This window comes from Nuphar pumila, chromosome 15 (genome assembly GCF_984573655.1).
Source record: "Nuphar pumila chromosome 15, dmNupPumi1.hap1.1, whole genome shotgun sequence".
In the NCBI taxonomy this organism is placed as follows: Eukaryota; Viridiplantae; Streptophyta; class Magnoliopsida; order Nymphaeales; family Nymphaeaceae; genus Nuphar; species Nuphar pumila.
Window position 1 is genome coordinate 45,251,074 of NC_143263.1, and position 13,309 is coordinate 45,264,382.

At 37.2% G+C, this 13,309-nt stretch overlaps 1 protein-coding gene across 1 annotated transcript; it reads right to left on the reverse strand.

The window, feature by feature from the left end:
- Positions 1–2,580: 2,580 nt before the first annotated feature.
- Positions 2,581–13,011, reverse strand: LOC149815300 (mitochondrial outer membrane protein porin of 36 kDa-like). Its single transcript, XM_089989959.1, has 6 exons — positions 12,766–13,011; positions 12,586–12,653; positions 6,744–6,854; positions 6,440–6,526; positions 5,989–6,197; positions 2,581–3,117 (listed from the first exon to the last, which is right to left on the reverse strand). The coding sequence occupies exons 1-6, from the start codon at positions 12,812–12,814 to the stop codon at positions 2,811–2,813; spliced, it is 831 nt and encodes a 276-aa protein (XP_089846085.1). The 5' UTR covers positions 12,815–13,011; the 3' UTR covers positions 2,581–2,810.
- Between the last annotated feature and the right edge of the window lie 298 nt (positions 13,012–13,309).

Consider the following 13,309-nt stretch of genomic DNA (forward strand, 5'->3'; position numbering starts at 1 on the left):
TCTCCCTCTCCCCTTCCCCTCTTCCTCCTTCCAGCACTCTCTCTCTCTCTCTCTCTCTCTCTCTATATATATATATATATATATATATATATATATATATATATATATATATATATATACACTGATCTCTATACTCCCTGTCAGTATAAATAGCTGGTGAGATGCGAACCGGATCAGTGATCATGAACCGGTCAGAGACTCAAAGAATCGGATCAGTGATCCTCACTCGATTACATTACAGAAAACTGCCAATAGTGAAAAGATCAAGTGTAATATGATTGCACAAATATTTGTGCATTAAGCAGCTGATCACCCTCCATCATGGGGACAGGGCCAGTCAGTTGTGAGGCCCAAGGCCTGATGGAGGGCCATCAGGTGCTTAATGCCCAAATTTTGTCATGTAATTGCAACTCGGTTCGAATAATAAACGAGCCAAGTCTTTGACTGAGTCAGACAAGTGATTGGTCAATTTTGAAAATCCACTCCGAATCAGTTTTTTTTTGTAAGGGCACGTTTGGGAGGGAAAGTATTTTGTAGGAAAAGTTTGTTCGAAAAAATAATCTCAATACAAAAAAAGTCCTATCAATTTTTTTTTGGTTAAATGCCTGATGTTTCAGATATTTGAAACAGGATCCTCACCTAGTTACCTTTCAAAACCTCTCTCTCTCTCTCTCTCTCTCTCTCTCTCTCTCTCTCTCTCTCTCTCTCTCTCTCTCTCTCTCTCTCTCTGTTTGGGAGTTGGTATTTGGTAAGGAAATGATAAAACTGATGTTTGATAAATCCAGAAGTTAGGTTTTGAAGGATTTGGCATTCCCCGTACTTTGAATTTGAAATCCCTTTTGAGATTCTAGCATGCAACTACCAGCTCCCAAACATCATAGGGCATGTTTAGGACTGTCAATGGGTCGGATTCGGATCGGATCTAGGCATTACCAAATCTGACTTAATCGAATTTGGAATATGATGGAAAAAGATAAAACAGAATCCAGATCTGGCTAGTGCAAAATTAATACCGAATCCGAATTTCAATCAGATCTGGATTTGATTACCGAATCTAACTAATTGGATTTAGGTCGGATATCGGGTTACATCTGACCCGTTGAAATCCCTAGGCATGCTTGCATTGCCCTGTGATTCTTGGATTTTCTCAAAATCCTTTTGTTGTAAATCACAATCACAAGGTTGCTGAAACATGAGAAAAGTACAAGTTGTGATTGTGATTGCTAGATGAGAATGTTTTTGTCTTTGAATCTTGTGAAAGTTGGTTACGAATTGACCTTGTGACCAACAATCACAGCTTATACTTTATAATCTGTGATTGTTTATCTCATATGTGACCAAAGCAAACATGCCCTATAATGTCTTTGGAAATCAACGCAGGAGGGTTATCCAGATCCCCAGTCATCCTCCCCCAAGGGTGCAAATGTATCAGGCTTGGAAACTTTTGATCTAATCCAACACTACAAAGGGATCAGACATTTTTTTATTTGGAGCAATTTTCTCGGTTCTGCATTGGACCTGGACACAAAATCCAAGACCTTAGAATTTTTTTCATTTGTAAAATCCCCGTTTTCAGTGTCATCCAAATCAAATTTCCAAAATCAAAACTACAAACGTAAAACCGTTTTGGATTTCAATCCATAATCAAGTCTACCACATAGGATCTAGTTTGATTCCCATTCCCATTGGATATTTAGACTCAGATTAGGATCTACTACATAGGATCGAGTAGTAATAAAGATATTTGAAATACATTTTCTATATATAATATGTAGGTTTGGAAAACAAGCCGAGTCGGTCATGGCTTAGCCAGAAAAGAACTTGTTCAAACTCGTAAAATAGACTTGGCAAGCTGAATATGAACAATAGGTACCCGGCATAAGCTCTTTAGGTAATAAGAAATATCTTTTTAGATATATTTTACATGTATTTTTTTGTAATCCTATTTATCCCAGCTCTCAAACAATGTATTTTTTCTATAAACAAGCCAGCTCAAACTCGACTTGTTTAACTCGTTATGAGCTTGAACTCAGCTTGGCTCACCACAAGAATGAGCCAAGCTTGAGCACTTCAAGCTCGTCTCGTTCAGCTCATTTACCAACCCTAGGTGCAGAATAAATAATTAAAGTGATCGACTTGCAAGCAATAGGTTTAGAGCTTAGATCCTTTTGCTTCCAACTTTGAGACTGCATTTTTTCTATAAATGAGGCCAGTCCAGTTAAGAAACAATGCACTCTTTCTGTAAATGAGCCAGCTCGAGCTCGTCATAAGCTTAAGCACTGCTTGACTCACTGCTAAAGTGAGCTACATTCACCTTGTTCACCATCACCTACCTCTGACACCAGGCTCCCAAACAGAACCTAAATCCCATTGGCCACGGGAATGTATAGTAACCAGAACCATTTTCACAGGAGCCCTTATCCCGCGCCTCCTTCCCAGAGGGGCAACCTCCTTGTGGATTAAAAGATCTGAACTAACCCATAATTCATGCAGATTGCTACAGCTCGAAGGCAATACATGTTCCATCAAAATGCAGTATTAGAATGTCAAAATCTTTCAGAAAGTAAAGAAGAATAAACAGGTGAAACACAAAAAATCTCATCTCAGAGCATTTAAAGGTCAAGACAACAGGAAAAGAGATCAAAACACCATTTGGTTCCCTGGTCTTACCATGGGCACAATTATTTTTTACATTCTCAAAGCTGAACAGCAAAACTCCAATGGCAGCAGACTGCAAAATCCAGAGTTCCAATTACAACTTATTCGGGTTTTCCCCTGCAAGAGATTCAAGCTACCATCTCCTTAAACATTCATGGCTTGAGAGCTAGGGAAAGCCCAACTTTCGCGCTCTTCTCAATTGCCCTTGTGTCAACCTCGCCCGAGATCGTGAACAAAGACTTTGGCCTCCACTCATGCTGGATGAGTGCACTAGCCTTGCCGTAGTTGTTCAACCGAGCCTTAACCAGCGTTAGAGGGTCTAATGTGTGCTGAGTGCCGATTGTCAGAATGTTCTCATTGTTCGAGAAGCTGTGAGAAAGCTCGGCTCCTACAGCTGTGCTCGTTAGGGGGCTTACATTGTGAAAATAGGAAGCAGTCAAGGTATCCCCTTTGTCATTCCTGCAACAATATCACATTGCACCATCATCGGCAGTTCTTGGGCAAAATATTAACAGCATCAGCCGGCCAGAGAAATGAAAGGAAACAAGGAACAATAGCACAATCATATCAAACTCAAGAAGAGAATGTAATTGCAGGCACTCAGGATTCTTATCCTTTCTTCATGACAAGAATAGAATTTAAGTATTCAATTCAACTTGGGTCATCCATCTTTTAGCCCCACTTAAAGGCATAATCAGCAAACATGATAAAACACCAAAAAAGGAGTATCGTACAGATAACAATTCACGAGCCGAACAAACAACAACAACAACAACAACTACGCCTTCATCCCAAAACAATTGGGGTCGGCGATATGAACCAAAAAAGAAAATCATTCTGGGTCTTCCACATGAATCCTTCTCCAATCATTTCTATCCAATGCCATGTCCTCGGTGAGGTTCAAAGCATTCATATCCTTTCCTATCATCTCCATCCAAGTCTTCTTAGGCCTACCCCAACCTCTTTTAACTATATCATATTGGTTCATATTCATAGGGTGTGACTAAGTTTTTATGTTGGCTGTCACTGGCCTACCGCAACCCTCCTCCTTTATCCGGGCTTGGGACCGGCAGTGTATAACTAAACAGTTATATACAGGCCGAACAAACAAAACAAAGAAAAAAAGGAGCTCGCCCAGGGTGAGCTAAACAAAATGCAATTAAGACAGATCACACAGAAAGAGTTGTATGGGCCCCAGAACTGTGTTTACACAAGTACACCTTAAGTTGCCGACTCAAGTAACTAACCTGAACCTCAAACGGATTTAGGACCACGACAAATTAGGTACAGGTACTGGTATGTGATGTGTCATGGATACTACTGGTAGAAAACAGTTGCACCCCCCCCCCCCCACACCACACACAAACAACACATATGGACTGCAAATTGAAAAATAGTAAAATATAAAAAAGAGAGAATTATGAAATATCCTTAGAAATACCTAAAGTATCTTATATAAACTAGAAGAACCAGTATTGACATGTCACATGGGTGTGCTACACGTGTTGAAGTACCCATGTTATACACGTACAAGACACACACACACACACACATATGCACTGCAAATTAAAAAAATAGTAAAATATAAAAAAGAGAGAATTATGAAATATCCTCAGAAATACCTAAAGTATCTTACATAAACTAGAAGTACCAGTATTGACATGGGTGTGCTACACGTGTTGAAGTACCTATGTTATGCACGTACAAGACCATTATTATAAGATTCAACCAACTCAACCACATCAGATGAATCACATCAGATGATCAACCTGGGCTAACAGAACCTTATGGCACCTCAAAATCATGGCATGTCATTGTTAACTTTAAGCACAATCAAATACTGAAAGAAGTTGTTGAAATAGGAGGTAGTATCCACCATAACATAATGGTTCAATAAGAGCATTTCTCTGCTCCAAATAATGGCGTTCAGTTGTAAGATATATGGAATTCCATGCATCTGCATGCCTTTGGTGAGAAGTTTTAGCATAAGATCTACAGTGTGTTGGGCCAAGGTTCCACTGCAAATAGCAACGCCACAAAAGCAAGATTCAGTTCTGGTTACCACATTTTCTATTTTAGCCTGCAACCCAAGTTTCCTTTCTAGTCCACATGATCACAGTCACATGACTCACATCCACATGATCACTTTTACAAAGATACGGGTACGACCTGTCACAAGACACAAATCGAAAAACGAGTTCAAATTTCTTTTGAAAAATGGGGCACAAAGACATGGATTTTTTAATTTTTAATAAATAAAAAAAATATTTTATATGTTGAATATAAAAATGCATTTTTAATGAAATATTATTGAAGAATATTAAACATTTAAAATATTAAAATAATGGCCCCATGTGTATGACTTGTGTCGGCATGTCATAATGTCAGATACACTTGGTACGATACGATAATTGTAAAAAATTACGACATGAGAACAAGGTTGTACACACATATAGATATATCTACGCGTCTGTGTGAGTGCAGGTACGGGTACGCGTCTGTAACTATGTCACCTAGGTACGGGTGAGTGCAGGTACGGGTACGGAGGGTACAACACGGCAATTCCAAAAAATGTGGGTACGGGGACACAGCTATATATACATATTAAATATCACATAAATACAAAATAAATTCAGAATAAACTTAATATAATCTAAATATAAAAAAAAACAAAAAATAGGAAATAGAAACTTTTAAAAAACTTTGAAAATATTGCAAGATATTGCCTTTAATATTGGTTACCTTAAAATGTCGGTATTTCTCGCGATATTTTCAAAATATCACCGATATCGGTGACAGTGGTATATACAGAACAACAATTCTAAATCACTATAATTAGGAACATCAAATAATGAAACTAAGTTGAAATTGAAATGTAATGTAATTGATGACAAATTTTAAAAGAAAAAGAACTCGAGTGAATATGAAATAAGTAAATAAGCTCGTAAAAGAAAATAGATAAAGTTAATGACCCAATGATGACTGTGTGAAATTGGTTTGACTGTGTCTATGAAGTGCAATGTCGTGCCCATTAAGTGCCAAAGTGTCGTGTCAAAAAGGAATAAGCATGCTCAGTGAAGTGTCAGCGTGACATAAGCATTCAGGTTATGTCACATGGGAGTTTTGCCATCAAGACGTCTAAACATTTCATTGTTTGGGAATATAAATTTTGAGGCCGTCATGATGTTTGACGCAGGTCAGGAATCTGATACTCATAGTTTAGAAAAGGTCTAGGATAACCACTCAGATGCACCAATGTAACATACATAGGGTAGAAAGGAGTAAAAAATGCATTTACTCGGTAAAGAAAATGAAGAAAAAGACACTTACAAGGTCAAGGAAGCAATCAGATCAGCATTAGAAAAGCTTAACCCAGTATTATACTTGGTGAAGTTTCCTGTTGCAGTGTCAAATGCAACATCAGCCCCAAGGGCAACAAGATTGCTTCCAATGACGCCCGAGAAATTTACAACAGGGTTTGCAGTTAGGCCAATGCTTGTGCTGATCCCTGCATAGTCCTGCAAGTACTGAAGTTCAACCTGCACATATAGAACTTCATATCAGAAAAACAAGTCACTATATGAGCATTGAGAGTTTTGATGCGCGGATTCACATATTTAATGTCAAAGATTCATAGGCTTCCTTCCTAACTGATCTAAAACAACATCAGAACTAGCATATGATCAATAAAAGCACAGAACCAAGCCATTAAGGACATTTGACCAAAACTTTTTTACCATAAAGCTAACAAAGAGAAGAGTAAACAATGATTGTTACATACCTTGCCAGATCTCTGGTCTGGAACAACAAAGCTAAAAATAGTTTTGAGTCCTGGTGCTGCCTCATCAACTGTTACAGTTGTTAAAAGCTGGCACAGACAAATACTTATCAGCAGGCTGTACATAAATAACAGCTCATACACCAACTCTAAGTAAGTTTAAGGACAAGACTGTGGCCTTATATTACAATTTCCATAACTGACAGAAAATGCAAGCAAATTCATACAAAGCAAACAAATAGATGTGTTTATGAGTGTATTCAAAATCAGAATTAAGTACCATGTACAAACAAATATGTTATCTTGCCTTTGAATTAGTGTCCACTTTAACGTCAGTGGTGACATTCTTATGCTTCAGCTGAGTGTTAATATCAGCCAAGAAGAGATCGCCCTTCTTTGTTCCTGTTGATGTGATTGCCTGCAATGTCAAGAGATCACCAGTCAAATACAAAAATAGAAAAGACAGCTACATATATATATATATATATATATATATATATATATATATATATATATATATATATATATATATATATATATATATATATATATATATCTGTGTGTGTGGTGTACCATGATACCATACGGTGGTACACAGTTTTGTTTGCATAGATCTAGACAATATATGGTAAATCTAACTGTACAAATGTGTTTAGCATGGTTTATTTAATATATTATAAGGTTTTATCAAGTTTAATACACCATAATATTTCATTTTTGAGATGGTGAAAATCAACGGCACAGAATTCATGAAAATAAGGGTGATTTGAAAATGGTATAAAACATCACATTTGAGTCAACTTTCAACACATGAAAATAATAAATAGAAAATGCTAAACATGATCCAATGGTTAGATTTTGCTTTTGGAGCCTAGATCTATGTAAATCAAGTGTGTACCCATGGTGGTACAGCACCACCATAGAGACTCTCTCTCTCTCTCTCTCTTATATATATATATATATATATATATATATATATATATATATATATATATATATATATATATATATATATATATATATATATATATATATATATATATATATATATACAACAACAACAACTACGCCTTCATCCCAAAACAATTGGGGTCGGCGATATGAACCAACAAAGAAAATTATTCTGGGTCTTCCACATGAATCCTTCTCCTCCATTCACTTCTATCCAATGCCATGTCCTCGGTGAGGTTCAAAGCATTCATATCCTTTCCTATCACCTCCATCCATGTCTTCCTAGGCCTACCCCGACCTCTTTTAACCAATATATTTTCCCATTTCTCCATCCTTCTAACTGGAGCATCATTAGGCCTTCGTCGAATATGTCCAAACCACCGTAAACGATTCTCTCTCATCTTATTTTCAATGGGTGCAACGCCTACCTTCTTACGTATATATATATACACACTGCCTACCGGGCTTTTGAAGGGGGTTTTCCATGTTTTCCTTAAATCTGACCAATATGTGTTCTACATGCTTGATTTTATAGGAATCAACTCCTGGATCGTCTGGTTCCAACACACAGGTAGGTTTTTATAAGGTTAAAAAATCGACGCTCTAAAATTTTCATAAATATTCAAGGCTTAAAAGATCATGTTTTTTTTTCGATCCAAGTGTCATTTCCTAGCAAATTGACCATGCCGAACACATCTTCAAGGTCAGATTTGCAAAAAACAACATGAATATATATATATATATATATATATTGAGAGAGAGAGAGGAATGAAAACCTACCCAATGGAAAACCCTCCCAAACCTACCCAACGGACGTTTTATTGGATTTTAGGTATTTTTTCAAAATTCCGACCATACAGATGTGATCTATATACTTGTTTTTATAGGAATCAGTTCTTGGAGCATTTGATTCCGATGCATGGATAGGTTTTTATAAGTTTCAAAATCAACGGCGTACAATTTTCATAATTTTTTTAGGCTCTAAATACCATTTTTTATATCCAAAATTCATGATCCAAGTGTTGATTTCTAGTAAATCAATCATGCTGGACACATCTGTATGGTCAGAATTTTGAAGAAAACACCAAAAATTTTCTATTGGGTAGGTTTGGGACCGTTTTCATTGGGGAGGTTTTCATTCCTCTCTGGTGTTATTAAAAGCGCGCCTCAAGGCGCAAAAATCACACCTCGCCTCAAGGCGAGGGGCTTTGTGCCTTGAGGCGCAGGCATAAGGCGCAAAAGCCCTGAGGCGCACGCCTCATACGCCTTGAGGCGTACGCCTCAGGGCGAGGCACGCCTCAAGGTGAAGCGTACACGCAAAGTTTGTTTTTTTTCTTCAGGCTAATTCTTTGTTAGGTATCTGCGCACACCAAAATGTGTTTTTTCATTAGTCTAGTGACTCCAGTTGGTAGAAGCCTTAAGTAATTTAAGTGAAGGGATGTGGTCCTTATCGACTCAGATCCTTTGCATGGACCATTGTTGATGACAGCAACAAGCAACCTGCATACTATTCAGAAAATGACAAGAATAAAAAAAGTTATCATGATCATCCCTCTGCAAGCACTTCAATTGGGACTTGCAAATCTATCATCATCTAAACATATTAACTCCTGATCTGCATCCTTAAAAAGGCCTAAGAGAGCTAGAAACAGCCAAATCTGATATGATTTGAAAATGCACTAACAATATAAACATTAATACAAATAAAATAAAATATTAAATATTATTTACTTCTACTATACTTGATTTTTGCATGTACCCTCTTATCAATCTTGTCTAGGGGTGTCAACGGGTCGGGTTTGGTTCGGACCCAGGATGAACCAGACTTGGACCAAATTTTCGGGTATGGCATCGGGTCCGGACCCAGGTCTAATCGGTCCACCATAAGAAAAACCATACCCAGACCCGATAAGAACTACATGAACCAAACCAGGTAAATTTTAGAAAAACCGCAAGCAAGAAACAACTGGGACCCGCGCCGGGGGGAGCCCCCGGACCACCCTTCCTGTAAGGGCAAAACTCTGAATCAGGCTCCACAACTCATCAGTAAAATCATATTTTCTATCATTTTTACATTAAAAAATTATGGGTCTCAATTAGAACTCGGGTCGGGTTGGATTTGGGTCTGGTATAAAATTTCACAAACTATACTTAGGTCCATGCATTAATCAGACCTTCAGGTCCGTACCCGAGTCTTAATTGGGTCTTCTTATTTATCACCATACCCAGACCTTATAGGGTTTGGTTTGGGATTGGGTATCCAGATCCAGGCAAAGAAATCAGACCCATTTGGGTCAGTTTACCAATAGTGGTAGGTTATTAATTGAAGAGAATTTTGGTTTCTAATGTTTGAAAAACAACATAAATAAGATCTCATGTTGTGAGAGAATTTTGGTTTCTTAGATACTTATGTAGATCAAGTTGTTGCATTAATGTTACTTTTACATGTTAATCTCCTATTTTTTCAGTATTTATTTGAGATTTTTTATTTCTTGTTGGTTGTTGCTTCATCAATAAAGTATTTTTTATTTATTTATAATTTTAGATATTTTTTATAGTTTTTTTTAAGTTTTCAAAAAAAAAATTGAGGCTTACGCTTTACGCCTGTCTCAGATTTTGGTGGAGCGCCTCGCTACGCCTCAACGCTTTTCACAACATTGTTCCTCTCTCTCTCTCTCTCTCTCTCTCTCTCTCTATATATATATATATATATATATATATATATATATATATATATACAATTCCTGAAAAAGAAAGAGGATGCAACACTCTAATGCACAAAATACTAAAAGCATATGAAGAAAGACCGCCAACAACAATAGCAAGAAACACTTCATCTGTTGAGTAAGTCCAAATAGAACTAAAGAACTACCCAAATAGAACTCAAACTTCAGGAGTTGGATGCCATTTGAAAAATAAGATTGTGAAAGATCGGGTTAGTATTTACTCCATCAACTAGCCATGACTGAGTGTCGCTAATGAATAGGAATTTCAAAATAAAGGCATAGATCACAATCCCAAAGAGCAAGACTTGAACATCAAATAGCAAATACAATGGATGAATGTTTAGCTAGAAAATCATACAGTGCTTAATATTATTATTTTGTGCTTTTTTTATCTTAACCATCTCATGTATTCATACAAGGTGCATATATGCACATCAAAGAGTCTCTGCATTATTTGTATATGAGGATTGCATTGTCATGATTGCCAACCTTGTTAAGATGCAAATGACCTAATCTATAGTTGCATTCTTGTAATTTTCACTTATCCAAACACATTATTGTCTTTTCATTACATTTGAGACATATAGGTAATTACCCCTTTAAGAGTATCCCACGGCTCACCTGTGAAAGAACTTTTGGGGCCACCGGCTACTCTTCTCCTCTCCTTCAATGGTTTCACCTCCAACTTTCATGGTATCATTAATCACACTTATTTTCAGGTTTAGGTCTATTAATCTCTACACTCTTTATCAATACTTGTTCTTGATTTTGTTTCCCTTCTTAATCCCTTAATTTCACTGATTATTTTCTCTGTACCCCCTTTCTCTTTCTTCTTCCGACATCCTTTTTCTTTTATTTTTCTCAGTTTCTTCTTCTTTCTTTCCCACTGCTGCTCTTTTTTTTTTGTTTTTTCTTCTCTTCCTTTTCTTTCTTCTTTCTTCCTTGGTTCCTACATCAACTAGCCCTCTGTTTTTTTCTTTTTCCAATCACAAGCAGCTTGATGATCTAGTTTTCAAAACCATGTTTTCAAGGTTTCATATGAATTCACAAAACAATACTACAAAATAACATACTAGCATTTTAATGACCTCTAGTCTCTCATACATTGCAGTTTTGACACCCTTCCTCCCTCTGAGCCTGTGTGCTTATATGCATATGTGCCACCATATCTAGTTTTTTCAATCCTCAAATTTTCTAATATCCCATCCCCACATCCAACAATGACACCCATATCCAATTATCCATGTATGTAAGAATATAATATCAAAATGAAAATACATAGAAAACTCATGCGTTTCTGAATCTGAAGGCATAATTTACACAAAACTTATCATAACTCATATGAAAAGAGAAGGATGAAGAAAGAAGAATGAAAAGCTAATTCATGGTGACGATCCATAAGAAGCTGAAATGGAAATACACCCCGCACAAAAGAATAAAAGGCCACCAGTATTCAGTGTTTCTCAAACTGAAACCACATACCAGAAATTCAGATGAAATCTGGGAAACCAAATTGTGGAAAAAAGCACAATTTATGTGGAAGAAATAAAGAAAAAAGAATGGTTAAATAAACAAATGAATGCCTTCCAGTTCCCCACCCCTCTCCACCAAAAAAAATGTACTCCACGTTCTCAAGTCGAAGCTCACTTCATATGACATGGATTGTGTTTAAATAAATTGCAAAAGAAGTAGATGGAGTAATGCTGACCAGCATATTGAGGCATCACACGAACGCTACACACAAACTCCCCAAAAAGAGAAAAACAAAAATCTGAACAGCAAAACCTACACCTCGGAGAATCCGAACCCGCAATTGAAAAACTGAAATCCCTAATGAGTCCGGATCGAGAAATCAAAAGCAACGAAAAAATCACGATGCATCAGAATCCAAACAGATCAAAGTAACAAAAACTATCAAAACAAATCCATCCTAAAGCTTCAGAATCATAAAAAACTCGCACATTCATGAGATTCCGAAAAGGTAAATCAGGAAGCGGAAATTCAAGAATCGGAAAACCTTTACCGCATGATAACAATTGCGTGAAATGGTTCAAGACAGGATTTTTAGTCACTTCAAAGGGTCTACAACATTAGAAACAAAAAATAAAACCCTAGCATTCTGTAGGACAGAGCCCTATCTGAGAGAGACGACCCACGACGCAGCCCATAAAAAAAACCCAATGATCGAAACCCAAAAATCAAGGAAATAAAAAACCTATACCTTTAAACAAAACCCTACAAAAATACAAAAAAAAACATATTTCCGAAGCAAAAACCTTAATCCGAACTGATCTCCGAGTCGTCAGAATCCCAAACCGTTGAAGATGAAAGAGGAGACTACGATTAACAATAATCAATAACGAAGTAATCCACAAAAACTCTAACCCAAACGAAGCAAAACCTAGCTCATAAAAAAACCCAAAATTTTTATAAAAAAACAGAAAAAAATAAAAATCCAGAGAGAAGACTCACCACACCGGTGGATGTGTAGGTGGTGAGAGTGAATTTCTGGTCACTCTGGTAATCCTTGTACAGAAGATCTGGAAAAAATGAAAAAATTAAGCAAAAATTCGAAAAATTAACAAAAAATCAAATTAGTCCCCCCCCCCCTCCAAAAAAAAATAAATACAAAATAAAAAAATAAAAACTTACCTCTGGCCTTCTTCCCAATGTCGGAGTAGAGCCCTGGACCCTTCACCATCTTCGCTACAAGGGATCGATCAATCACCAGAGACTCAGAGAGAGAGAGAGAGAGAGAGAGAGAGATGAAGAAGTTTTTTTTCCGCAGAGACGGCTTGACGGAGAGAAAGGAAACCCTAGATTTCGGTGTGGAGGACGGATATTGATCGTAGGATGGAGCTTAGGGGCAACGATACCCGTTCCTGGCCGTCGATCTCGAGTTTTCGGTCGTTCGATGTTTGGTTATTTACGTTGCGATGCTTTGTGTCCTGTTTCGGGAGAGTGGTGGTCAAGGACGAAAGTGAGCCTCTTTCCTCCGAGATGTTGACTTTGACTTAGTAAATGACCGAAATGCCACTAGTTTTGGGCCCTTCGCTATCGTTCATCTTCGGATATTTTGCGTCGTCCCTACTGGTGATTATAGTGTTGCAACTTGAGCGAGACCAGTAAAATGGGTCGGATACGGTCCGGATTATTAGCAGACTCGGATCCGAATCCTAATCAGTTCCAATGCGAA

What these genes read in the sequence shown, in the direction of transcription:
- LOC149815300 (XM_089989959.1), bottom strand. Translation starts at nt 12,814, where the DNA reads ATGGTGAAGGGTCCAGGGCTCTACTCCGACATTGGGAAGAAGGCCAGA. An exon ending in CATTGGGAAGAAGGCCAGAG is followed by an intron (nt 12,654 to 12,765) that starts GTAAGTTTTTAT and finishes CATTTTTTCCAG; the next exon opens with ATCTTCTGTACAAGGATTAC. An exon ending in CCTACACATCCACCGGTGTG is followed by an intron (nt 6,855 to 12,585) that starts GTGAGTCTTCTC and finishes TTGACATTGCAG; the next exon opens with GCAATCACATCAACAGGAAC.